Below are 26,663 nucleotides of genomic sequence, written 5' to 3' on the forward strand. Positions count from 1 at the left end.
GATGACCTTGCAAGGCCAGAGCAGCAACAGCTCACCTGTCCAGCTCTAGCAGAGCACAGAGCGCTGCTCTCCTCCATCAGGCTTGGATCCACTGCTGGCTTGTCTGTATCCAGGCAGGCACCACTGGCTCCAAGGACACCAGCTTTGCAGGGAGTTTTCTTCACACACTAAAGAAGCTGCTGGAAAACTGACCACTCAGTTTAAGTAGGTGAATCTGGATGTGACGGCACATACTTGTAATCCCTGCCACTTGGAAGGCTGAGGCAGGAGGATCACAATTTCACATGCAGGCTATGCAACTTAGCAAGGCCCTGAACAGTAGGCTTGGTCGCTGTCATCCTCACGAATTGCCAAGTCTTCATGCTGCCAGGGGACAGGAGTACACAGGATGGCACTCCTTGGACAAGCATCCTGCTCAGGATTGCACCCCAACTCTGGGCACAGTGGCTGGGTGAAAGTGAGCATCAATGTCCCTTAGACTCTGTTTATTCTCTGTACATTGTCCTTGGAGTCACTATGTGACCCTGTGGAGAGACTGGACCAGGCTGAGAGGGCCAGGGCCAGGCACAGGGAGGGAGCAGGCATGGGCTCCCCATGGCCTCAGTGCATCCGGGCCACGGAGGAACAGGGTCGTGGGCTTGTGGGCTCATGTGCACGTGAGGATGCAGCCTTGGGCCTTGACTCTCTCTCCTCTAGTTCTCTTTTAAAAAATTCTAATCTGTTCATTTCACCCATTGAATTTTGTGTTATTTAATCTTTTGAAATGTATTCATCAAATTCATTTTACAGTTCATATCTTATGATTTCAATCATTAGATAGCTTGGATTCCCCTTTTATTGTTTATTTTCTTCTTGTAACAAAAAAACTGTGTGTCTGGTTGGTTTTAATTAAACATTAGCTAGAGTATAGAAAAATCTGTTTATTCTGAGTCTGGAAAATTTCTCTTCTCCCAGCAGGGATCTAGTTTGCCTTCTAAGAGCAGTTAGGCTAGTGGTCTATGTCCTGCCTCTGGCCTGGAAGCTGATTCTCAAGGCTCAATCTCTGGAAGCGCTGGCCTCATTCCATTCCTCTCCCTCCTGGTGAAGTCATTAGATCCCAATTGAGAGCCTGGGAATGTCCACGAGGTTCCTCCTCACTGTGAGTCCATGCTCAGTTTTGTTCCTCTAGCTCAGTGAGACAGTGAAATTTTCTGCAGTTTCTTACCTTTTCACCTGTCATTGTTGTGGTTACAACTGGTAAAAATCAAAAAAGGAATGGAAGCTCCAAATATCAAGTCTACTTCTTTTGGCTTGTCTAGTCTTTTGTTCTGCATCACTACCTGCTGTCTTCATGAAGGTTTCAAACTGCCCCTTCTAGTTTTGTTTTGAGTAAGCTAAGCTTGGGAGATGTAAATGTTAAAAAAGATTGTAAATATCAAAACTGGATGAATGAATGGCCACAAAGGATTAACATCTCCTAAGTGTCATGCACTCCCCTAGGTACTGTATTTCAATTAATCTCCACTTTCCTCTTATAAAGCTCTTCTTATTATTCACATGATAAAATAAAAATCCACAGAGTTTAAGTAATTTTGTAAAGTTCACATGGCTAGTGCGTGTTCATTCTGAAGTTTGAACACAAGCTTACCTGACTTATTTTACTCATATAATCAAAGGATAAAGTTTATTTTTCTTTTATATATTTAAGGTGTAAAACATGATGTTCTTGTGGACATATACTTAATCAAAAGATTAAATGGACATATATTTAATCTGCAGTCAAAAAATTGCCACATCCATTATCTGACATAGTTAGATTTTGTATGTGTGGTACTATGTATAGTTCTCATGCTGAACATTAGATCTCTAGACTAATTCATCTTTAAAATACGCAGTGCTGTCCCTGTATCTGTGCATTCTTTCTCTTCTGCCCGGTAAACAGCATTCGACCTCTGTTTCTATGTATTCATTTTTTTATATCCCACATATAAATGAGACCACACAGTATTTTCCTTTTCTTGTTTCACTTATTTCAATAATGTTCTCTAGGTTCAGCTATGTTCTCAAATTGGCACAATATCTGCTTCTCTTCTCTTTTATGTGAAGAAATGTGAAGTTGTGAAAATTTTATGTTTGAGAGCCAAATAATTTTTTATGTTTTCTGTCTACTTTTCTACTAGGTTAATTTGTTATTTTTTATAGGTTTGGAATGATTCTTTAGACAGTGAGAATTCACCCTGTACCTTTATTACTTATAAATATATAATCTCAATTTGGCTTTCCTTTGTCTATAATGGCTTTACCTTGAAATAATGTTTTGTTTTCACATAATTATTAATCTTTATGGCACTCAATTTTTACTTATAAAGCTCTTCCCTACTTCATGATTATAAAGCAAAATTTCCATGTAATTTTATCTGATTTTATCAATAATTATGGCTTTATTTTTAGCATTTGAGTCTTTGACCATCTGAAATTTACTTAATATAAGAGGTAAAAAAGGAACAAAATCATTTTTTAAATTGCAGATGGCTTACCATATATCTCTACTCTATTTTGGGAATATTCCATATTTTCATTAGTGTTAGTTTAAGCCTGGAATTCATTTTCTAAAATATTGCAAAATCTGGCTGTTATTTCTGGATGTTATATTACTCCATTTACCTATCCATGCATTCCAGATGATTTTAATTACTGTAGCTGTATTAATATCTAATACAACTATTTCTCCATCCTTAGTTTTTTGGTTAGAACATCCATTATTCTTGCATGATAACTTTTATACATTAAATTTTTTATACATTAAACTGCTAATTTTTAAAAATCTTACTAATTTTTCATTAGCATCTAATTCCAAGTATAGATTTAGGAGATAATTGACATTTCTTTGTTTTCAGGTTTTGTTTTCCAAAAGCAGATTTACATCTTTGTATTCAGACTTTCTGCCCTTCAGTTTTGCAAGTTTTCTTCAGAGATACATTGCACATATTTCAAAGTTTAGTTTTACATCTCTTCTTCTCCCTCTGTCCATCTTTCTTTCCTTCCTTTCCTCTTCCGATCTCTTTCTGTGCTATCATCATTCCTCCCTCTTCTCAGAAGCCCCTTCTTTCTTCCTTCTTATCTTTCTTTTTTGCTTTCATTTCTTCCTCATTCTCTTTCCTTCTTTTATGTTTTACCTATTGTAAAAGGAATCCTTTCCTCTTGTATGTTCTCTAAAGGTTTAGTTTTTAAAAAGGAAAGTTACTTATTTGTGATATTTGAAATATGTATTTTAAATTTAAACTATATATACAGAAGAGTACACATAATAGAGGTACATTTTAAAAACTATAGTAAGGTGAACATTCACATTCCCTGTATGGGATTCAGAAATATAAAATATTTGTGCTTTTGATGCCTGTTGCATGCCCCTCTATAACACATTTCTCTTCTTTTTGCCTCCTTCCAGATAACTTGTAATGCTGAATTTGTATTGACCATTTCCTTGATTTTTCAAGTGATTTTCAGGCAAATTAATATACGTTCCTCATGCTAATGTACTTTTAATTGTGTTGGCTTTGATGTATGTAGTCATGTAATATATGTTCCTTTTTTACTCAACATTAGCTTTGAGCTATTTTTCTATTATGGTGAGTGGAGCTATAGTGTTTTTTTAAATAAACTGCCCACCTGACATCAAAGCAAAAGTAGTGACCCAGCCCACTACAAAACTCACAACAAACTCTGCCTGCCTAGGTCACAACCCAACTTTTCCAGAATGACAGGCTAAAATAAATCTTGCATTAGTATCCTTCCCAAAGGACACTTTAAAAGGTGGAAGTCGAGCCCATTTTCTCAAATGCATAGACAATAATGTAAGGACACAGGATTAGAAAGTATCATGGAATCATGACACCTTGAAGAGAAACCAATAAAATTTCAATAATGGACTCCCAAAAAAATGGAGATCTATCAAATGACAGAGTATTCAGAATAATAGTCATAAAGAAATTCAGTGAGTTACAAGATGATACAAGCTGAAAACTGACAAAACAAAAAGCAAGAAGACTGATAAAGAAAAACAATATAAAAGAATCAGACAAAAATCTTAGAGAAGAATATAATGACTGAACTGAAAAGTTTAGCAGAAAGCTTCAACTACCTAGTTGACCAGTAAGAAGAAAGCATCAATAGGCTGGAAGGCAGAACCATCCAGAGAAGCAAAACAAAACAGAAAGACAAGCCAGGCATGGTGGTGCATGCCTGTAATCCCAGCACTTGGGAGGCTGAGGTAGGAGGAGTGCTACAAGTTTGAGACTGGCCTAGGATACATAGTGAGTTCAAGGTTCACATGAACTACATAGCAAGACCCTGTCTCAAAAAAAAAAAAAAAAAAGACAAAAGAATTTTAAAAGAATACATAAAGTGCATGGAAATTACAGGGCACCATCAAGAGACCAAATATTTGCATAATATGACTTGTAGAAGGAGAAAAGAGAAAAAGAACCAGAAAGCATACTTAGAGGAAAAACAGTTGAAAACATCTCTCATGTGGGGATAGATCCCTATACCCACATATAGGAAACAGAAAGGTATCCATACAAACTCAAAGAATACACCAAGATACATAATAATTAAGTTATCAAAATTAAAGACAAAGGAAAAAATTCTTAAAGCAGCAAAAAGGTAAGAAATATATCACACATAAAGGAATCCCAATACAACTATCAGAAGATTGCTTAGCATTTCTGTGAGCCAGGAGAGAGTGGCATTATATATTTGATGTGCTGAAGGGAAAAAAAATGTTAACCAAGCATAGTTCATCCAGCAAAGCTGTACATCAGAAATGAATATTCAGAATATATAAAGAACCTAAATAACTCAATAGTAAAATAAAACAAAACAAAATCCAACTAAAACTTATAGGTAATGGGGAAGGAGATGTTGACAGAATCTCTGCAGTGGGTTCTGGCCTCCTGTGAGCCACCACAGCACAAGGCAAAAGAATAAAGACAGAAACTAGACTTAGAGTGAAGAAGCTGGGTCTTGGGACCTGATCAGTGCTGCTGACTGCAGCGAAGACAAAGGCCCCATAAGTGTATCCAATATTTATTGAATACAATCATGGGAAGGAATAGGAAGCCAGCTATGCTTTGAAGGCACCTAGTGAAATACTGCTGAACACCTGGCATGATGGCACCAGGCAGGGCTGTTAGGGAGTAAGCACTGTTTATCTTGCTTAGACAGAAAAACTGGTACTGGGACTGGGTGCAATTAGCAAACAACTCATCAGGTCAGTGAGAAGCCATAATTCAGGGGAAAGGGTTTTAATTGGGGTCACACTGGCCTCAGCTGCACACAACTCAGCAGGGCCCTGCCATTTCACAGACCAGGGCCTAGGTTTCCATGGCAGCCACTGGGGGAGGGGCTATACTCAAATAGCCAACAGGTATATGAAAAAATACTCAACATTATTAGCCATCAGAGAAATGGAAATCAAAACCACAGCAATATATCACTGTACCCCAATTAAAATGGTGATTATCAAAAAGACAAAAATTATTTGCATGGATGTAGAGAAGAGGAACTTTTATTGGTGGAAATGTAAGTGAATACAGTCATTGTTAGTCCATTTTTATGACTATATCAAGTTACCTGAAGTTGGGTAATGTTTAAAAAAAAGAGGTTTAGTTAGCTCACTGTGTCTATTAATCTTTGTATGTCATTGTATTAAGAAATGCATAGCAGTTTAGTTTAGTAAAGCACATTTCTGAATGTGTTTGCATTGATTGTGGAAGTGTGGCCTAGGGGGTCTTTGTCTGGTCACTAGCCCCCTTCCTACCTGGCTCTGATCCCTTGCTTTGCTTCCTATCTCCCATGAATTAAGTTGCTTTACTCTGCCATGTCCTTCCACCATGATATTTCACCTTGGGACCCACTGACCATATACTGAATCTGAAATTGTGAGCTAAATTAAACCTTTTCTTTTTTAAGTTGTGGGTGTTGGAGCTCAGACAAGAAAACTGACTAACACACTCACCATTTTGGAGGTATAAGAACATGGTTCTTTCATGTGCTTGGCAGTGTCATATGCTGGGCAGCATCATGGATTGAGTACGGGTGAAAAGGAGAGATTACATCTCAAAACAAGAAGTCAGAGAGTAGGGAGGAATCAGTATTTCTCTTAGTATAACAAATTTCTGTTGAGAACTGACCAGGGTCTCATAAAAATTATACTATCCACTTATAAGGGCCAGCACCCCAGGGAATTATACACCTCATGCTAGGCTCCACCTCCTAAAAGATCTACCACCTCTCAACATTACCACATTGAGGACCAAGTTTCCAACTTAAATCAAGGGTCAAACTCAAACTATATCCAAACTGTAGCAAGTATTCCATATTAAACTTCAAAAAAATAGAATTTTATATGATCTATACCCCACCCAGCAGTCTCATTACTGGATATATATTCAAAGCAAAGGAAATCAGCATGCCAAAGGAATATCTGCATTTACATGTTTAATGCAGCAGTATTCACAGTAGTCAAGACATAGAATCAACCTAAATGCTGATCAACAGATGAGTAGGTAAAGGAAATGTGATCGATATGTACAATGGAATCATACTGTGCCATTAAAAAAGAATGAAAGTCTATTACTTGTGACAACATGGATGAACCTGGAGGACACTGTGTTAATTGAAATAAGCCAGCCTTGGAAGGACAAAAACACATGAACTCATTGTGAAACCTAAAGCAGTTGATCTTACAAAAGTACAGAGTAGAGTAGTGGTTGTCAGAGGCCAAGAAGGACAGTGAGAAAATGAGAGAGATTGGTCAACAGGCACAAAGTTAGAGTAAGAAAGAAGAAATAAGTTTTGATGTTCTCCTGTACAGTATGTTCACTATAGTTATCAATATTGTATTTTCACTTCAAAATTAGCTAGAATATTTTGGGGGGGAATACCAGGGATCAAACTCAGGACCTTGCTCTTACGAAACAGGTGTCAGAACCACTGAGCTAAATTTCTGGCCCCTAAAAATAGCTAGAATAGAGGATTTTAAATGTTTTCATCACAAATAAATAATAAAATGTATGGGGAAAAGGATACTACATATCCTGATTTGATTATCATTGTGAAACAATGTATATGCATCTAAACATTACACTGGACCCCATAAATATGTACAGTTATGATTTGCCAGTTAAAAAAAAACTTTAGAGAAAGAAATTTTTAAATGGTGAGTGGAGGGGACTAACAAGACTCCCCCCTTTTCTTTGCCTACCCTCTTCCCTCTTCTCACCTATTTGGTGCCATCTCTGAGGAGACAGCCCCCACCAGACACTGAATCTTGGACTTTCCGATCTCCAAAACTGTGAGAAATAAGTTTCTACTGTTTATAAACTATGCAAGCTCAGATATTATATTATTGTAATAGAAACTAAGAAGGTGACTATGATTGATAATACTAGTTATATTTTGCTGTACTTTTAAAACCTACCTTACTCTTAGCACTACTGCAGGAATTGATCTTCATGTCTGTAAGTAAGCAGATAAGTCAATAGACGGAACTGATGGTTTAGAGATAGCCCAAAAGAATGGGCACAATCTCCTGCCAGGCCTCCGGTTGACTGGAAGGGAATTCTCTGCAAACAGCAGTGTAGTGCATACCATTAACCACTAGAGGGAGATTCATAAAGAGGGCCAGAGTATTTATAAAAACAGTGCTCTTGCTTTGAAGCTTGTAAGATCACATCACAAAAGGCTAGCAACAACCTGAGCAAGAGTTCACTTGAATTGTGTGGTTTCTCTAAAACAGAGGTAAGCCTGAGGACAAGTTGGGCTTATCTTATTTTTGCATGACTTACAAGCTGAGAATGGTTTTTACAGAGCAGGGAAAAGTCATCTGTAGTGCTTAAGCTCAACTGTGTCAGCGTGATCAGCTTGAGATATGCCTATGGCATTAGCAAAGCAGATTTCTGGGGGTATCTGGGCGGGCCATGGGGGCATAACCCTACTGTATGTGGTCACTGGTCCCTTCTTCGCTGGCACTGTACCCCTCTCTGCTTTCCAGGTGCCATGGACGAAGCAGATTTTCTTCTGCTGTTGCCTTCCACCGTCACCGTTCAGGGTCCAAGAAGGTTCCTATTATTTTTTCATTAGTACATGTTTGCAGTTCATGCAGTTTACAGTCATCTTGAGGAGTGGTTATATGTACATATTACAGCTTTTTCTTTTTAATCCCTTTCTCCTTCCCTCCTCCTCTAGTTTCCCTGTCCTATTTTTCATTCTTGTTGACATTAATCTCAGCTCATATTATACCCTGTTCAGGAACCTAATAATCTCAATTAATGTAAACATTATATGCCAAGGACGTTCTTAAACCTACCCTATCCATAAATTAAGTTATAGGTTCACTGACTCCCATCATGGAAAAAGAATTTTCAGGACACATCTGTAATAGGCATGAAGGGGTTTATTAAGGAGAAATTTTAAAGTATACACTCAAGGAAAATAGAGGGCAACCCTGAAGAGAGAGGGACATTATGACCTGAATCTGGGTGTATTTATGGGGCTTAGAAGTGTCTTCAAGATGCCTGACCTAGGTCACATTCTCCTATTGTCCTATATACCTGGTAGGCTGCGTTAGAATGGAAACCATTTACATGTAGTTGAAGTGGAGATGTGTGTGGGAGGAAAAGCAATTTACAGGTGAAAAAGGCCAATTTACAGGTAAAAGTGAATTTCCCAGATTGATACTGTCTTAGAACAGTGTTTAAACTAGGCATAAATAACTTTTTTGTCCTGAAGCTGTAATTTTTCTTAAAAGTGCAGTTTTAAAATTCCAATTTTCCTTGTCTCCTTTCCATGTATTTATTTCTTCTATCCTACCTCACTGCCATGTTTATGCCTTGGAGTCAGCCAACCATGGGCTGAATCCCCTTAAAATATGAGCCAAATTAAACCATTGTGTCCAATAACAGAAAAGCTAACTAATATATCACTTTTACTGAGGGGCTATCTCAAAGAAGAGCTATTTTTGGAAACATTATTTAGAGGGCTATCCTGAGCAATACACAGAGTAAGTAAGAATAAAAAAACTAAGATGACCCCACCTTAGGGAGAAAGCATTGTATCTTCTCCATTCATACAAGGCATTCTCCCTGGAAGTATGGAGTACATGTCTTTGATCTGTTGAGATGGTTCTGTTGTACTTCTAGTCTCCTGATAGCTTTTACCATGAACAGCTGTAGAATTTAGTCCAATACTTTTTCTCCAACTAGTGGCAGGATCATATGGCTTTTTCCTTTCCTCTGTTAAAATGATGACTTTTGGGGGTGGATCTTCCAATGCTGAACCAACACTGCCATTCCTATAATAAAACCACTTTCCACATACTGCCAGATCTGACTTCTAATAGTTTGTTTTGTTAAACACATTTTTATTCATGTTCATTACTTTTTTCTTCTATTATCTTTACCTAGTTTTAATATTGGCACAATGTTGATTTCCTAAAATGAGGGGAGAAGTGTTCCTTTTTTCTGCTTTAGTTGTTTGATATAATTTATCAGTTGAAATGTATATGAGCCTGTTGTTGTCATGTAGGTAGGTTTTCAAGCTAGGAATATACTTTCTTTAATAGGTGCTCTTCAAATTTTATATTTCCTCCAGAGTTAGTTTCATTAATTTGTCTTCCACTGTACTTCTTAGAAGTTGTCAAATTTATTTCAAAAAAGATTTTTGTAATATGATTTCTATATTCTTTTAAATTCTGTAAAATCTGTGCTAATGTCCTCTAAATTTTGATATTGTAATTTAAAATGTATAATTGATATTGTGTAATAGGAAGAAAAGGTCTAAAGGAGTAGGGGAAGTGGGAGGGGTAGGGGAAAGGAAAGAAGGGAAAAGAAAAAATATGAGAAAAGGATAAAAGTGGAAACAAAGTCTTTGCAAATAGGGAAGGGTGGAGGGGGTGAAGGGAGGGCAGGGGAAGGGGAAAAAAATAAGAACCAAGATACTCATGTAATGGTACAAGATCCCAATGATGAAGGTAACTGTATTTTATACCTAAAATGTACCAATAAGCTTAATGGAAATAAAAGAATGAAAATAAGGTGAAATAACACATAACGAAATGGAGTAGAGAACCAAAAAAGTCACCTGGGAGAAATTGTTGACTCCAAGGACAAGGACGCAGGTGTGCGGCCATAGATTGGGTTCAGTGTGACTAACAGGAAGGCAGGTCTGTGAAACCACAGAGATTGGTCCTGCTTCCCACACATTCCTGGGGGGGTGACCGAGGAGTGAATATCTTTTTAAGAGAAGCTCCTCCCTTCTTCTAACACCACCCCTCGAATGTAGACTTGCTGGAGAATTTTCTCTTTAAAGCAGCCCAGGAGACTCAGGCAGGACTTAGATACACAGAAGAAAGAAGACAAAGAAAAGGTATAAAAAGAGGAAAGAATGATATTGTAAAGAGCTGAGTGGGGAGAAGGGTCAGATTGGTACATGAGGAAGGAGCATGCTGTAGGTTTATACCACATGTGGCTGAAATGAGATTGACATAAAATTCAGGCAAGGTTTTTGGAGCTGGTTTTGTGCACCCATGTGAATTTATCCAAAATGAAAAAGTGAAGGAGTAGAACTTACAGACAATGTCGGGAACAGAAAAAGGCTAGCAAATGTAATTTTCTTGAAGAGAACAGAGATTGGGGGTGGCAGCTACTGGGAAGAATTTGCTTAAAGGAAGTGACTTTTTTAGTTGAAAAGAAAAAAACATTATTAAGAATAAAAGAAGGTTATTACCTGGCACATTGAAATACAGACATTCTGCTTACGTCAGGTAAAATGAGGTTCAGATACATGTGCATATATGGGTGTATGTATACAGAGTTGACCTTCAATATCTGTAGGTTCCACATATGATCATCCAACCATCCGTGGATTGAAAATGTAGTTAGGGCTAGGATGGTTGGATCTGTACTGAATATACACAGCCTTATTTTCTTGTTGCTATTTCTTAAACAATACACAATGACTACTCTTTATATAGCATTTACATCGTAGCAGGTATTATAAGAAATCTTGAATTGATTTAAAGTATACAGGAGGATTGCACAGATGAGATGCAGATAATAGGGCACTTTCTATAAAAGAATCAAGCATACGTAGATTTTGGAACCAACCCACCACAAATAGATGACTACATGTATATACACATATGTATACTATCTGTTTCTTAGCTCCTGTATTACAGATTTGTGAACATGAGTGGTGGATATGTCATTTAGTTGTGAATCTCCTTTTCTTTCTCTTGCACATTCTCCTCAGTAGAGAGAAAATGACAAAACACCAAAGCATAAGAGATAAATATATATTCTAGATCCTCAATCTCTTAATTTTGGAAAACTGACTAAAAACAAAGTATTTCATTTTGTGGGGAAAAAAGCATTCTCTTTCCAAATTAGAGGCAGGTAAAATGTAGTTTTATTCCTCACTGGAGTCCTGAGTTTTTAAGAATGTTTTCTTGCACGCAAATGTAAGCTTTCTTTTTTCACCAAAAAGTGATACCAAAATAAACTTCCTCAGTACCATTCCTGGGGATGTTCTCTGGGCCTTTGCAGAGGCAGCCATGGTGAGGAGAGTGGCCATTATTGGAGCCGGTGTCAGTGGTTTGGCCTCCATCCGGAGTTGTCTGGAAGAGGGGCTGGAGCCCACCTGTTTTGAGAGGAGCAATGACATCGGCGGCCTCTGGAAGTTCTCGGTGAGTAGGGAAATGAAGTAGTAAATAATGCACTGCGTGAGTACAGATCTCCAAACATGCTGCTCTGACAATTACGACCCCTGTTGGGTTTGGAGTCCACAAAGTACAACACCAGGAGCAGGTTGGAAAATAACCTACTTGTAAGTTAGAAATAAATTGCACAGCAAGTTAGCTTTGAAAGTCTCTGTTTCTGTACAGAATTCACCTATGATAAATCATTAAGAAGAGCCAGTTGGGGAAAAAATATGTGATTAGTTTGGTTTAGTTTTTTTTAAATTTCAATGTAATACAAGTAGATATTAATAAAGAAAATATTTTTTTAAAACAGTCTTCCTACTTCTATGAAAAAATAAAGCAAAATTTCATAATAAATTAATTAAAGAATAACATTAGTTAATATACTATGTACCACTATCTTAAAAGAATGGCCAAAATGTTAGAATATGAGTCATAGACAAAAAAGACACTTACAAAAAAGAAACATAGCAGCACAAAACTTTCTTTTCAATGAACTAAGAGGACTTAGCAGTATAAATGAAAGAAATCAGGATATATGTTGAAATATTTTCAAAACTACGGAATATATAATTTGGGGAACTATTAGAACTTCTCCCTACTTCCTATTTCTCTGTCTTCTTTTTTTCATGTTTTCTTTAACATTTAATAGAAACTATGTACAATAAATTTTTACTGTATTTGATTAGCCTTCCTTTACATTGTTAGATGATCCACTCATTTTAAAAATGAGGTTACCAAAGGTCCTCTTATGATTCAAACCATGATCTTAAAGTTTCAGGTGGGTTTTTGGCAACTTTGTCAAGAATCAGTTGGCTATAAATGCATGGGGTAATTTTGAGGCACTCTATTCTGTTCCACTGGTCTGTGCATCTGTCTATGCCAATACCATGCTGTTTTGATTACCATGGTTTTCTAGTATATTTGGACATCAAGTAATATAATGATTCTAGCTTTTGTTGTTTTGGTTTTTTGTTTTTGCTCAAAATTGGTATGACTAGTTGAAGTCTTTTATGTTTGCTTAGAAATTTTGGGATTATTTCCTCTAGTTTTGTAAAGAATACTACTGGTATTTTGCTGGGTATTGCATTGAATCTGTACATCACTTTGGATAGCATGGTATTATGGTTTTGATCTAAAATGTCCTCCAAAAGTCTCATATGTTCAGATGTGGAGCTTTGAGAAAATGTTCAGATCTTGGGAGCCCTATACAAATCAGTGGATTGATCCATTGATGTATTCATAGCTGACTGTGCTATTAGAAGATAGTACCTGGTAGAAAAAGGAGGCCATCGAGGGCACAACCTAGAAGGGTGTGTAATCACTCCTTCAGTCCCTCTCTGCTTCATGGCCACCATGGGCTAAGCAGCTCTCCTCACCAGGCCCTTCTACTATGCTGGTTCTACCTTGGAGCCAGCCAGCCATGGACAGAACACTCTGAAACTGTGATCCAAAGTAAGCCTTTCTTCCTTTATATTGTCAGTGCTGGGTATTCTGTTGCAGTAATGGAAAAGTTACACACACACACATATATATATATATATATATATATATATATATATATATATATACACACATACATATGTACATATACACTGTATATATGCATATTTTATTTTATTTTTTTAGTACATATTTGCAGTACATAATGTTTACATTCCTTGTAGAGAATTGGTACGTGTACCAATGAATGACTCAAGTTTATCTTCCTTTATATGAGTAGCACCCATTATGTGAAAATACCATATTTTCTTTATCCACTCATCTATTGATGAACATATAAGCTGCTTCCAAGGTTTACCTAGTATGAATTGTGCTGCTGTAAACATGAGTATGCAAGTATCACTATAATATGTCTTTAACTCTTTAAGGAAGATACTTAAAAGTGAATTTAACTGGGTCAAATGAAATTTCTAGTTTTAGATTTTTGAGGACTCTCCATACTGATTTCCATAGTGGTTCTATTAGTTTACATACCCACCAACAATGTAGAAGGGTTCTTTTTCCCCTTGCAGCCTTTCCAGCATTTGTTATTATTTGATTTTTTGATGAAGGCTATTCTTTCTGAGGTAAGGTGGAATCTCAGTGTTGATTTAATTTGTGTTTCTTTAATGTTCAGTGATGTTGAGCATTTCTTCATGTATTTATTGACCATTTGTACTTCTTCTGTACATTTCATTTTACTTCCCTATTTTTTATTGTCTTTTATTTTGAGGGGTGTCTAATTTTTTGGATTCTTTATATATTCTAGATATTAATCCTCAGTCTGAAGAATAGCAAGTAAGGTTGTCTTTTCACTCGGTTGGTTGTTCTTTTGCTGTACAGAACATTTTAATTTGATGTGATTCCATTTATTGATTCTTGGTACCATTCCCTGGGCAAACGGGGTTCTGTTGAGGGAATTTTTGCCTACACCTGTGACTTCAGGAGTATTACCTATTTTATTTTCCAGAAGGTTAAGTGTTTCTGTTTTAAGAAAAAAAGACATTTCATCTAGACTAGCAGCCTAGTCAAAAAGTACCTTTGTGGTTCAGGAAAGCTAAATTAAGATTTACCTCCTAAGTACGCTCCTAGTTGTATTTTCTAAAATCCAATGCCTTTTACTCACTCTAACATATTGCATTACGGAGACCCCAGCTGTAACAAACGTGTCAGAAGATGTGCTCTCTCGAGTTTGTTGGTCATTAACTACTGTTTGTTTCACTACACATCGTGACTACAAACCTTGGCTGAACATTGGAACTGAGGAGTATTTAAGACTCCTGACCAACCAAATAAAATTGTTTGAGAGTGAAACCTAACTCTGTAATTTTTTTAAAGCACCTCAGTTTATTCCAGTTTACAGCTAAAGCTGAGAACCACAACAGTGTCCTGATCTTCTCATTGCTGATCATTCTTTCTTCAATGGTCCCTTTCTTTCTTCATTATCACTTAATAGCATGGTTCTGTGGCTTCTCTGTGTTCATATAATCAATTCAGATATTTTTACATTTCTGAAAGTTAAAATTTTTTTTTTGAAAGTTAAAATTTTATTGCCAGCATAAATGCTCCAAAGGCATGAAATGCCTCTATAAATTCAATGTGATTGGTTCAAAATGGCTACATTATTTTATATATAGCAGAAATTCCAAGTTTGGTTTTTAAAAGATTCCATTTTAAAATGTTCATGTTTACAAATCATATACATATTTGGAAACATACCTGTTATTGTTTGCTTTTATAGATTGACCACTAGAAGCTCATATTCATGAGCTGAAACAATTAAATCTTACAAGGTTAAAATTTAGAAAACACCTGTCATCATATTTAATGCTTCAAGGGAATAAAATTCTGGTTACATATTTCTCAAAGGATACAATAAAATTGTTTTCCTTAGAAAAGAAAACATAAAGATATATTCCTCTCTATTCTCTGATTGTCTTGATAAGTTTCTGTGATTATCATCAACTATTTAAGTGAATTTATTTATGTGTCTTCTTACTGAACTTACTTTTGTGTAAAAGCCAACTCAAATCAATGCAGTTACATAGGCCTGGCTCTGAACATGATAGACATATTTATTTAGCTGTTTTCTTCCATCTGAACCCATTCATTCACAGGACCATGTAGAGGAGGGCAGGGCTAGTATTTACAAATCAGTCTTTACCAACTCCTCCAAAGAGATGATGTGTTTTCCTGATGTCCCATTTCCTGATGACTTCCCCAACTTTATGTACCATGGCAAGCTTCAGGAATATATCATTGCATTTGCCAGAGAAAAGGACCTTCTGAAATACATACAATTTGAGGTAAGATCTTATCATCAAGCTGGCATTAGACATAATGGTAAAGTTCACATATGTTGCTCTATTCCCCCCCCCCCTTTTTTCCTTTCAGTATCACTTTCTTATTTGCCAATATTTTTTTAACAGTCTGGCTTCTCTAATCCTAGACATGGCAAATATACCTTCTTCTCAAAAATACATGAGGAAGTTACAAAACTTGACCACATGGGTTTGAGACCAAAATGGCACTAGAGTAGAAATCAGTAACAAAGAAATAATTGCAAAAAGGCATATAAATTTGGAAATTAAACATTTTTTCTAAATAACATACAGAGCATTAATTTAAAAAACATTAATTTAGATTCTACATATTAGTACTTGTGGGAAGAAAAGAGAGCTATATTTTCATGAAATTATAAATTTAAATACTTGTGATTGAAAACAAGAAAGGTTTAAAAGTAACAAGGTAAGGTTTCAGAAATTTGCTAAAATCAGGATTAATCTAAAAAACAGAAAGAAAGGTATAATGAAAGAAATTAGCTAAATAGAAAACAATATTAAGTGTTCATTTTTTGGAAAAGTTTAGGAAAATAAACAAAAGAGCTGACAGTTAAAAAAATGAGCAAAGCCGCAAATAAATAACATGGTTAAAGAAAAAGAATATAGATATAGATAAAAATTTTAAAATATAATAATACTATAAAATTATTTACTAGATAATATTTTTAAATGGTTAAATTTTAAAATCTTTTTTCTTAAAAAAATTAACAAAATTCAAGAAAAAATAGAAAGCCTGAATAAATTTTTGATTATTTATAATTCTTTTGACATAGAAATTAAAATTTTTCCTGTAAGAAAAATAAACAGTTCTATAGGTGAGATCAAAATTTTCAATAAACAGATTATTTCAATATTTTATAAACTCTTTCAGAAGCTAGGAAATGAAGTAAAATTTACAAACTCATTTGATGACATTATAACCTTACTATCAAATGCAGGAAGGATAATATGAAATAGTGAAATTACAGACCCATCTCCCTCATTAAAATCAACTCAAAAGCCTTCAAAAATGAAGCCATCAGAGTATTAAAAATAATTAATAGTCTTTATCAGCCTTTATTAAATTGAATTTGGCCCAAAGATGGAAGAGTATTTTGCTGTATTATAAATACAAGAATTTAATTCACTACAAAAAAACCTTTACAGGAAGAAAACTATATGCTTATTAACAAACTCATTAAATTTAACACTCATTTATGTTTGAAAGGAAAAAAACTGTCACCAAACTAAGATCAGAAAGGAAGTTTCTTGACCCACGAAGAGAGGCACATTGTCTTAAATCTACACTGCTCAATATGGTAGCCACTAGCCATAGCGTTGAGATGTGATATAAGTGTGAAGTACATGCGGGATTTCAAAGTCTTACCATGAAAAAATGTAAGGTGTTTCACTAATAACTTTATTTTGATTACATGGAATCTACTACAATAGATGGGACTGGTTGAATCATATATCTTTTTACTTTTGATTAAGACTGCTAGGAAAATTTTATTATGTTTCTACTGAGCAGTGATGTACTAAACAGTAGAAAGTTGGAAGGATTTCCTTTAAAATCCAGAAAAAGGTGAGGATTCTTAATTATTATTACTCCTTCCAATAGACTTAAATTTAAGAAATGATACAGTAAGCAAAGGAAAGAGAATGATAACTTGAAAGAACATAATTACTACAGAGAATATGGCTGTATTTTTGATAAATCCCAAAGAGTCTACATTATTATTACAGTAATAATACAAAAAGTTAAGCAAGGAAGTATGCTATAAAATCAGTATATATAAGTTGATTACACTTCTGAAGTTAGTAACAAATGGAAAGTATAATTCCAAAAAGTGTCAGTTATAATAGCATAAATTAATAATGCCAGAGTTATTCTAAACAAATTATGTGGAAGGTCATAAGGGCCTGTTTTATTATTATATTTCATAATTAAAGACATCTTACATGTATGCATGTGCCTTATCTAATCTGTATAAAATACTACATAATATGGTTTTAAAAAACAATTACTGTCAAATAACAATTCTTCCAATATAACCAGAAGAATTAAAAGATACCAACAAGTAGTTGCTTAGCTGTGAATAAATATTTATTGATAATCTTAAACAATAAGGGTAGCATCACTATCACCTGGGAAGGGCTAGAAACTTAAATTCTGTGCCTTATACTCAACTTACAAAACCAAAACATCTGGAAATGTGGCCCAACAGTGTGTACTCCAACAAGCTTCCTAGGTGACACACACAATAAACTTTGAGGTAAAACCTGTGTCCTGAATAAAGATGTCTTTTATTTTAATACAGTAATAATAATGGAAAGGGAAATAGCTAGGGAGATAAGTAAGGAGGTGGCAGCTATTACAAAAATTATTGGCCACCAGATTACTTATATTTGTTTTGTACTCTTTATAAACCATGATTGAATACACTGTCACATCATATTTCAAAGGGTGTTGTCCTGCAGAAAATACTGATTATGCATAGGAAATCATGCAAGAATAAAATATGTGTGTGTGCGAGTGTGTGCACCATGCAATGTTTTAATTTATTCTGAGGCAATTTTCAATTTGTAATTTACTTCTATCTCACTAATGAATTAAGCATTTTCTAAGCTACTATTTATTAAGGATTTTTTTATACTCCTTTTGCCAAAGCTACCTATTAGCATAGACAAGAAGGCTCTTTTTGTGTATTTCTCATAGACACTCATAACCAGTATAATTAAACGTCCTGATTTCTCAATTACTGGCCAATGGGATGTTACCACTGAAAAGGATGGTAAAAAAGCGTCGGCTGTCTTTGATGCTGTAATGATTTGTTCTGGACACCATGTGTACCCCAACATACCAAAAGAGTCCTTCCCGGGTAAGCCTGACATTTAGTCTGCCATGTACATACCTGACAAGAATGAATATATTGATGATGGCTCTACTGGTTGCCTCAACTCCACTACACTGGTGACCAAGCTTCCAGCACATGAGTGACATAATACAACTATATCCAAACCAGGACAATCTCTTTTGGAAAAAAAAAAAAACTACAAAGGAGTTAAATTAAAATATATTTTGGTTATATCTAATATATTTGAAGCACTAAAATTCCATATTTTGAGGTCTGAATTTAGCCACAAGTTGACCTCTGTTGAAGCACTTTGTTTTATTTCTTAATGGAAATCAAATTGATTCATATGTTTCCCACTTTTCACTCAGGACTAAAGGATTTTAAAGGCCAGTGCTTTCACAGCAGGGACTATAAGGAGCCGGGAACATGGAAGGGGAAGCGTGTACTGGTGATTGGCCTGGGGAACTCTGGCTGCGACATTGCTGCAGAACTCAGCCACACAGCTGAGCAGGTACTGCATCCCGTGTACATAGCGGGCCATGTTACTGGGACAGAAACCCTCATTTTCACTTGAAAGATGTGATGTGATATGGGGTGGAAGAAAGGACAGGGTACCTGATGGGAAAACTAAGTGGCAGAAAGTGTGTAAGAACCTGAGTGAGCCAAAATAGCTCCCAAAAAGACTGATAGCTAAGGGATTGCATTCCAAGAGCTAGCATATTAAATCCATGCAAAAGGGGCATCTGGGGAGCATATTACAATGTCCACTGCAAATCTCACCACTTTCATGATTGATTTGGTTTATTTGAAGGTGATGGTCAGCTCCAGAAGTGGATCCTGGGTAATGAGCCGGGTCTGGGATGATGGTTATCCTTGGGATATGGTATTTGTCACTCGATTTCAAACCTTCCTGAAGAACAGCTTACCAACAGCAGTCTCTGATTGGTGGTATGTGAAGCAGATGAATGCAAGATTCAAGCATGAGAACTATGGATTGATGCCTTTAAATGGGTAATGTAGAGTTCGATCCAATGTACCAACTGACTTTCACTTCAGGGTCAACAACTCTTAATGTATGTTGTAACTTCAAAGCAAATCAAGAACTGCAAATATTAGGAGGGATTCGCAACATCCTCCTTACTACAAGTGCACAGCCAGAAAGTTTTGTAATATTTAAGCAATTCCTATAGTAATGATAATAATAGTAAGCATGTGTCATATGTGCTAATACATGTCAGAGTTTTATCAAGTCTCTACAAAGGCTCTGTCTAATGTGCATTAACTCATTGTATTCTCACAACTATAAAGGGGGGTCTAAAGTATCCCCATTTTATAGTTGAGCAAATTGAGTTTCAATGTAGTTAATAACTCTACCAAAGTCTCACAGCCAGCAAGTAGAAACAGCATCCAAAACCAACCGAGATCTATTGATTCTTGAGCCCCTCATTCTTAGCTCCTTGCTCTGGTGCCTCACATTTAATGTCAAACTCAAGTTCAGCAAGGCCAGAGAACTTTCCCCACACTACACTCTCATCACACACCTTTAGTAGATTCCACTGAACTTCTACCATGAGTCTTTCATCTTTGGTTTTCTCCTCATTTTCTTCTGTAACTTCTCCAAGCTTAACACATGGTATGAAATGACTTTGATATAAGGGGAAAAACCCAAACAGTTTCCATCAAAGTGTGAATTCATTAATTCAGGGAATATAAATTAAGCATTTGTTATGTGCCAGGTCCAGTGTTAAGCTTTGTGGATACAGCAGTGAATAAGAAGCCAGTATAAATTCTACCCTCATGGAACCTACCTTCTAAGGACAGTATCAGGAAACAGACAGTAAAAATAGCAGGAGAGCATATGGTGATGTGTGTATAGAGAAGAAAACAAAGTGGTTAAGGGCAATGCAAAGTGCCATCAAGATAATTTTCAAGAGTCCTCAGTGTAGGTTTCAGGGAGAAGACTCCTAGGCAAAGCTCCAAAGGAGAGAAGGAATTGTGCCTTGAGGATACCCAGGGTGGGTGGTCCACCCTGGGTGTCACCTTTTCAAGGGCGTGGCTGGCATGATCAGCAGCAGGGTTGAGCTACTCCTGGAGAAAAAGGAGAACACCAGGAGTGTAACCAGAAATATAACTATAGCCAGACAAGGTGTAAGGAGTCTGGCTTTTCCTCTGAAAGTGGCAGGGAGTGGTAGGCATCTGAGCCTTAGTTACGAGATCTAAATTAACATTGGACACTCTAACTGCATGGTCCTCATCCAATGTAGGGAAGTAGTGCACAGGCAGAAGTAAAAGGATCACTAAGACGCTATTGTAAAAAAAAATCTCTGGTGACAGAGGACAGTCAGTGGCTTAGACTAGGACTATTGGCAGTGAGTGGTCAGAAGTGGGCAGATTCTGAACACAGCCCAAATAGGAATGTTTGTGAATCTGGATAAAGGATGCGAAAGCAAACAAGGTATCAAGGATATCTTCAAGTCTTTTGATCTGAGCAAGGATGGAGTTGACATTTACTGAGATACAGAAGACTGTGGGGAGAAGAGAGGTTTAGTTTTAAACATATCAAAATTGGAATGCTTATTAGCTATTCAGGTAGAAAAAATATTGAGTGGCAGTGGGACCCACAAAACAGAAAAAAAGGTTAAATTTGATGAGATCTTATGAGGAATGAATGTAGACGGAGAAGGCAAAAGGTCTGAGGGCTGAGCCCTCGGGCATACCATGGTTTAGAAGTAAGGCGGGGATGAAAATCCAGCAGGGGATACTGAGAAAGAACAGCCAGGCAGGTAGAAAAGAGACTGAGAGAGTGGCAACCTGCAAGCAAGATGAAGACAGTACTTCAAAGGGCAGGAAACCATCAACTGTGTGAAGTGCTCCTAGTGAGCTGACACAAACAATAAGTGCAATGGACCATTTAATCTGGCAGTGTGATTCTCAGTGTGATTCTGATGGCATCCACAAGGGCAGTTTCAAGCTGGGGTGGGGGTGCAGAGACCCATGGCAGTGAATTTAAAATAAGTGGCAGGTAACACATGCAGTCGGTTATACCAATTCTTCAACCAAGATTCCAACCCATCTTATTGTCTGGCTTAGTTTCCTCCCCAGTGGACTCTCCCTGTGGCTTTCTTTCACAGCTGCCACAGCTATATGCATAATAATAACATAATAAACCCTCTCCTTCAACATTATTCACATTCATTCCTAAGTTCACACTGATACAGATATACTATGGAATAAAAAATAGTCAGAAGCTCTCTTTTCAGACTTCCAGTGGCCAAAGCTACAAACGGCCCCCTCCTAATTCTGGCATTATTTAAATGTCTGTGTGACCCGTCCCTCACCTGAGTCACGGTGTTGTCTGCCTGGGGAAACTCCATCTGCTTGCCAGCCTTTCGCTCTCCTCATCTTATTTGATTTTCCTTATGTTACAACGACCAGTTTGGAGCAAACTGGAATAAGAATAAGAATAGCAGCTGATATTTTTAGCACTATGTATGTGCTAGAGACTGCAACACTTTTCATATTATTTTGATCTCCCCTGGCCCTGAGGTATGTATAAATGTCATTACTATATCAAATAAGAGAAACAAGACACAGGTGACTTAAGAAACCTTAATCTTATCAGTGTTCACAAGTAATAAGTAGCAAAGAAAAAAAATTCAAATACCAAGTACTTTTATATTGGTGTTTTTCCTAAGAAAGGCTTTATTAGGGGAATGGACATATGTGTTTATTTTGAGATTTATGAAGATTTCTCTGTAGAAGAAAAGAGAAAGACTATATAGAAACTAGACAAAAGGCCAGCAAAGAGCAAGTTTTTCACATTATTTCAATTCAGTTTTGTTCAACTATATTAATAACAATCCATGGCTCAGGAAAAAAAGTCTTGGGTAATTGTTTCCTTCCTTATCAATTTACATATGAGCTCATAAGACAAAGGGGAAATTTACTGTCCTGATGACTGTATCTACTGCCCGTACAGAACCCTGAGGAAAGAGCCCGTGTTCAATGATGAGCTCCCAGCTCGCATCCTGTGCGGCACTGTGTCCATCAAGCCTAATGTGAAGAAGTTCACAGAGACCACAGCCATTTTTGAGGATGGGACCATGTTTGAGAAGATTGATTGTGTCATCTTTGCCACAGGCTATGGCTATGCCTACCCCTTCCTTGATGAATCCATCATCAGGAGCAGAAACAATGAGGTGACCTTGTTTAAAGGCATCTTCCCTCCTCAACTAGAGAAGTCAACCTTGGCTGTGATTGGCCTTGTCCAGTCTCTCGGGGCTGCCATCCCCACAACTGACCTCCAGGCCCGCTATGCAGCACAGGTGGTAAAGGGTAGGTAGACAAAGAAGTTCACTGCTGGATGCTAATGAGAATGCCTTTGAGTCTTTCTAAGAACAATAATGCTATTATAAGGATCCCATCCAATTTTCATACTTATATTCTTGGGTACTTAGGGTTAAGCTATTTAAAATATATCCCTTTGGATTATACTATGCAATAGTATTATTAGGAGAATTTTTTGTCATTTTTTTTTAGAGCTTATAATTACTCAAGACCATTCATTAGACTTTAGAATTCTTGGTCTTGCCAGAGTTCTTGGTCTTAAGTGTATGACAACTTTACAAAATTATGATATCAAAACTCAATAGAATTACATTGTTTGAAAGGTTAAGAAAAGATGTTTCCAAGCCACTATCCAGCCAATTTCAGATTCTTACAGTCATGGAAAATATTTCTTCTGAGATGGCAGTGGCTTTTCTGCTACTATCTTCTTCCCTGCCATGGGTTGTTAAGAACAAGCAGTGGATGAATAGAGGTGAGAAATACTAGATGTGGGAGATGATCAGTTTCTAAGATGTGCTGCTAGAAGAACTGGCTTCCTATATTTTAAAAAGAAAAGGGACACAAGAACTAAATGCCACAGAGGTGGTGGCATGAGATTCCACTCAGAGATCCACTCAGGGTTCAGGTCCAGAGAGACTGGAATTTAAAAAGTGTGACACAGTCACTCTCTGTGAAAATAAGAGTTATAATTTGGGCTCTGAAAAAAAGAAACAAGGCAATTGATAGGAAATTTATATGCAAAGCAAGGGCTCAGGCTCAGGAAAAATGGGATATAAAGCAAACAACCTTATTTTGGAGAACTAGAGTTACCAGACAGAAGGGCCAGTTAGTTATAAGCAACCCAGGGGCAGCAGCTGAACATGCAGTTTTTCATCCTAGTGTTTTTCTCTTGCTCAAAGACAACACAGGTTCCAAAGTCCAGAACTAGGCCATATTTACAAAAATAGTTCAATAATCCTTTTTGTAATGATTGCAGGAATGGAGAATTAAGCAAGTTATTGTAGAGTTTAAGCAATCATATCTACACTAGGATTTCTAATCTCATTCAAAGTAGTTCCAAGACTGCCAAAAAAATCAACCTAAATTTGACATATCTTCAAGTACATAAACATATTTTGGTCTGTGTTTTGAGGACCCTGTAAACCTGGGTGAATCTGAAATTCTAGGGATGATCCCAAATAAGACTTGCTCCAGGGCTCTCTTCTGTCCTTTGTGATTGGTGGACAGTCTGTATTCGCAATCATATTCCAGAACTGTTGGATTTCTAGAGACATAGCGTTCACTGAATTCTTTATCTCATCTGCTGTAAATTCTCTTTTCTAGCAAAAAATAATTATATCCTATGAAGTTTTTTCTAGCTTAAAATTTTAAAAAATTCTTACGGATTCACCTCTATTTGGCTATACTTTATTAGATAACTTTTTACAAATATAATGGAGAAATTGGGATGTAACCTTGGAAACTGGTTAAACATTAGACAATCAAAATTTTGAAGTTATTCAGGTAATGGTTTTTAATTTTTGTGACACATACCAGTTCATAGAAGACGAGGGTGATCACTAATCATGATATGTCAACCTGTCTGGATTAGTGAAACACTTCTGAGTGTGTCTGACTGAACCAGGGAGGTGAGACTTTGGGCACCATATGTGGTCCTCGACACTGTACTGTGTATAGCCTCTGTCACTTCTGCTCTGCTTCTCAGGACTGCCATGAACTAAGCATGTTTGCATTGCCAAGCCCTTCTGCCATGATGTTCCTGCCTTGGAGCCAGCAAACCATAGACTGAACTTCCTGAAACCATGAGCCAAATTAAATTTCTCTTCCTTTAAGTGTTGGGTGTTGGGTATTGTGTTCTAGTGATGGGAAGGCTCAGTAGTACAAATAGGAATGAGTTTTATGTGTGTCTCAAAATAATACCTATTTATTTCCCCAAGATTTTATTTTGCGGGACAGTGACAAAAAAAATGTAAACACTAATGTGTTTCATAACTCATTAAAAAGGAAAAATGGCAGGCTATTTCTGTGCTAGATTCTTTTAACTGTTATCATGTCTTTCTTCTTTTTAAGGAACTTGTGTTTTGCCTCCTGTGAAAGACATGATGGATGATATTGATGAGAAAATGGGGAAAAAACGTAAATTGTAAGAGCATCCAATGCAATGGTCTAATATTTGGATAGAATAATCAGAACTTGTGAATACTTGAGATTGTTTTTGTCATAAATGATTCTTAGTGAAGTCATCAGAATGACAGCTATGAGCTGCATTCATTCACTCAAGAAATATAAGTGAAGATGTCGTTTGCACCTGACATTGTATTGTCCTCTTAACTGCAAGATGCAGAGAAAATAATAGGACTATGGTTCTGTATTATACTGTCAGTTTTATCTTTCCATGTCTCATGAAGTATATGGATAATCAAAATATATGATGAATATTTAAACCTTTCAGAGAAATTATTACAGTGAAAGACACATTGTAATTAATTTCCCCCAGAATAGTCCCCCTTTATTCGGACACACATATCCCACTGTTCTTGCCACTTTTTGAAGCAGTTAAGGAAGTCCTCTTTCATGAATGTCTTTACAAAATATAAAAATACCATAAATGCTGCTGCTGAGTACCATCCAAGAGAAGGGCAAGCTCATAAAAAATGGTGTCTCCTTATCCACCATATTCAAGGGGCCTGGCACTGTGTGACTTTTGGCTCTTCCTCAAAATCAAAAAGACCATGAAAGTAAATGTTTTGAATCAATTCAGGAAATCAAAGCAATCACAACACCACAACAAAGACACTCATTGAAGAAGACTCCAAGAACTTCTTCAGAAAATGGCAAGAACAATGGGATAAATGTGTTCAAAGCGAGGGGGAGCATTCTCAGGGGAATTAATGGCAATGAGTCTTTTACTGTAATACATTTTTTAAAATTTATTGTATTTTTATCACACCTCTTATCACAGCAAGGGGACCAATAAATTATTACAAATAAAAAGAATTTGAGAACACATAAATGAAGAATTATATTCTCTAGCCCATGACCCCTTTAAAATGGTACTTCAAACAGATGCCTGTACTAAAAAAAACTTGAGAACATTAGGATGAAACTGGAGCACTCGGCTCCGTTCCTAGCTCTGTCACTTATTAGCTCAGAGGCCATGAACAAATAACTTCTGAACAAATAACCTCACTTGAGCAAGGGACAATGATCTATTTGTTAGTGAGGATAAAAAGTTATTCTCAACTGATCTGCAGCATCAGATTTTCCAAATGAGATCAGTATGAAGGTTCTTTGAAAAAACTACAGAGTTCAGGATACACAAGGAATATTTTTATAACACAAAAGACTGATGCTGATTCCCACTAATAAAAAGATATGTGATGCTTTCCTTCTTTTACTTCACAAAATTTCCTTATCTGCTGTGGTGCTTCCTCCCCACCTCTAGGTTTGGCAAAAGTGAGACCATACAGACGGATTACATAGATTATATGGATGAACTGGCCTCTTTCATTGGTGCAAAGCCCAACATCCTGTGGCTGTTTCTCACAGACCCCAAGTTGGCTGTGGAAGTTTTCTTTGGCCCTTGCAGCCCCTACCAGTTCAGGCTGGTGGGCCCAGGGAAGTGGCCAGGAGCCAGAAATGCCATCCTGACCCAGTGGGACCGGACCTTGAAACCTACGAGCACACGAATTGTTGGGGATCTTCTGAAGCCTTCCGTATTTTTCCATCTGTTCAAGCTCCTTGCCATCCCTATTCTGTTCATTGCTCTTTTCCTTATGTTGATCTAATTATCATTCTATAATTTTCAAAAGCTGCTATTACCAACACCCTAATAATTACCTTTGAATGTAAAATTCATGATTTTAATAATTCATTTTTGCATGTTACTCTCATAAAAATAATTGTATACATTTA

At 36.6% G+C, this 26,663-nt stretch overlaps 1 protein-coding gene and 1 long non-coding RNA gene across 8 annotated transcripts in view; one reads left to right on the forward strand and one right to left on the reverse strand.

Moving 5' to 3' along the window:
• The window catches only part of LOC110350913 (uncharacterized), a 61,047-nt gene extending 50,825 nt beyond the window's left edge, over window positions 1-10,222 (reverse strand). The window contains exon 1 of the long non-coding RNA XR_002397858.2: window positions 10,123-10,222. This is a non-coding gene — a long non-coding RNA (uncharacterized LOC110350913). The remainder of the gene's footprint in view (window positions 1-10,122) is intronic.
• Window positions 961-26,663, forward strand: LOC101711325 (flavin-containing monooxygenase 3). Of its 7 annotated transcripts, XM_087194310.1 has the most exons (10): window positions 7,711-7,782; window positions 8,036-8,102; window positions 11,586-11,725; window positions 15,340-15,528; window positions 18,263-18,425; window positions 18,770-18,912; window positions 19,213-19,412; window positions 22,381-22,736; window positions 24,819-24,891; window positions 26,194-26,663. In XM_087194310.1, the coding sequence occupies exons 3-10, from the start codon at window positions 11,594-11,596 to the stop codon at window positions 26,534-26,536; spliced, it is 1,599 nt and encodes a 532-aa protein (XP_087050436.1). In that variant the 5' UTR covers window positions 7,711-7,782; window positions 8,036-8,102; window positions 11,586-11,593; the 3' UTR covers window positions 26,537-26,663. The 7 variants fall into 7 exon arrangements, with proteins under 7 accessions (XP_004853515.1, XP_004853514.1, XP_021121119.1 ...); XM_004853458.4 differs by lacking the exons at window positions 7,711-7,782; window positions 8,036-8,102 and adding an exon at window positions 961-1,138; XM_004853457.4 differs by lacking the exon at window positions 8,036-8,102 and having other exon boundaries at window positions 7,652-7,782.

This window comes from Heterocephalus glaber, unplaced genomic scaffold (assembly GCF_053883595.1).
Source record: "Heterocephalus glaber isolate CG9 unplaced genomic scaffold, H.glaber_assembly_v1.0 deba00001600, whole genome shotgun sequence".
NCBI classification, from domain to species: domain Eukaryota; kingdom Metazoa; phylum Chordata; class Mammalia; order Rodentia; family Bathyergidae; genus Heterocephalus; species Heterocephalus glaber.

What these genes read in the sequence shown, in the direction of transcription:
- LOC101711325 (XM_004853458.4), top strand. Translation starts at nt 11,594, where the DNA reads ATGGTGAGGAGAGTGGCCATTATTGGAGCCGGTGTCAGTGGTTTGGCC. An exon ending in GGATTGATGCCTTTAAATGG is followed by an intron (nt 19,413 to 22,380) that starts GTAATGTAGAGT and finishes CTGCCCGTACAG; the next exon opens with AACCCTGAGGAAAGAGCCCG. An exon ending in TGCAGCACAGGTGGTAAAGG is followed by an intron (nt 22,737 to 24,818) that starts GTAGGTAGACAA and finishes CTTCTTTTTAAG; the next exon opens with GAACTTGTGTTTTGCCTCCT.